At 60.2% G+C, this 1,007-nt stretch overlaps 1 protein-coding gene across 1 annotated transcript in view; it reads right to left on the reverse strand.

Annotated features, from left to right (window-relative positions):
- The window catches only part of BTBD11 (BTB domain containing 11), a 198,419-nt gene that overhangs the window by 94,975 nt on the left and 102,437 nt on the right, over window positions 1-1,007 (reverse strand). The window contains exon 4 of the mRNA XM_045291152.1: window positions 101-268. Within this exon, the coding sequence (XP_045147087.1) occupies window positions 101-268 (168 nt within the window). The remainder of the gene's footprint in view (window positions 1-100; window positions 269-1,007) is intronic.

Raw genomic sequence — 1,007 nt, forward strand, 5'->3', positions numbered from 1 at the left:
ACTGACTTGAAATGGAATTGAATTCTACTGGCTCCTGTGGCCGGAGCTTGTTTTGGTCCCTGGTGTCCATCTCTGCTGGAAACCATACCAGAGGGCTCACAGCGCTCCTTCTGTGGGAACCTGGCGCGGCTCGCAGTCCACGCCTGGCAGCAGCAGCCGGGCGGCCTGGCGGACATCGTCGCTGTCCATGGAGAAGCTGCGGCGGTGGCCGGCGTGCGCCACGGCCACCCGGATCCATTCCATCAGCGGCGGCAGCACGAGGAAGGGCCTGTAGCGGGGAGAGGGGCGTGGAGAGGCGCCGTCAGGGCGGCCATGGTGGCGGGAGATGCAGCTCAGTCCCGCCCCCTGCTCCCGGCGCCCCCCCCCACCCAATTCCCTGGGGACCCTGCCTCTGCATTCCCGAGCAGTGAGCGAGCCTTCGGAAGCATCCCGACCCCACTGTAGACGTCGGAGGGGGATCTTTGGAATCCCCGGGCCTCAGTTTCCTCATCTGCAAAATAGGACTGTCACTACCCGCTGGTGCAGTGTGACTCCTCTGTGAATATTACCCCGCCGAGGGATCATGTGAACACACACGAGATGACTCACTTAAAGCACCAAGCACGCAGACTGGGGGCTTGGGAGACACCCCAACAAACGGCAGGCGTGATTGCTACGTGGGGTTCCTGGGTGTGGGGAGCAAGCTAACATGAAGTCCATATGCTCTCTCTTCTCCCCCTCAGCCTGCTCCCCTCTCATCCTTAGGGGCTCTCCCAGGCCTCCGCTCTGCCACCAGCTTCAAGCACAAAAGAGAAGGTGCAAAGAAAGCCAGGCTGGAGCACCCAGTAAGGATCAGCAAAGCTGGCCCTAGAGACTTCGGCAAACCCCCTTCAAGCCTGAGGACCTCAGCCTCTTTGCTAATGGGACCACAGCAGGAGGTCCAGCTTGTCACAGGGATTAACTGAGGTAAAGCCCTCAAATTTGCTAAGCTAATGCCTACTGCCATCTAGTTAATTCCAGCTCCCTGG

This window comes from Echinops telfairi, unplaced genomic scaffold (genome assembly GCF_000313985.2).
Source record: "Echinops telfairi isolate 266 unplaced genomic scaffold, ASM31398v2 ScPeMD7_2;HRSCAF=8, whole genome shotgun sequence".
NCBI lineage: Eukaryota > Metazoa > Chordata > Mammalia > Afrosoricida > Tenrecidae > Echinops > Echinops telfairi.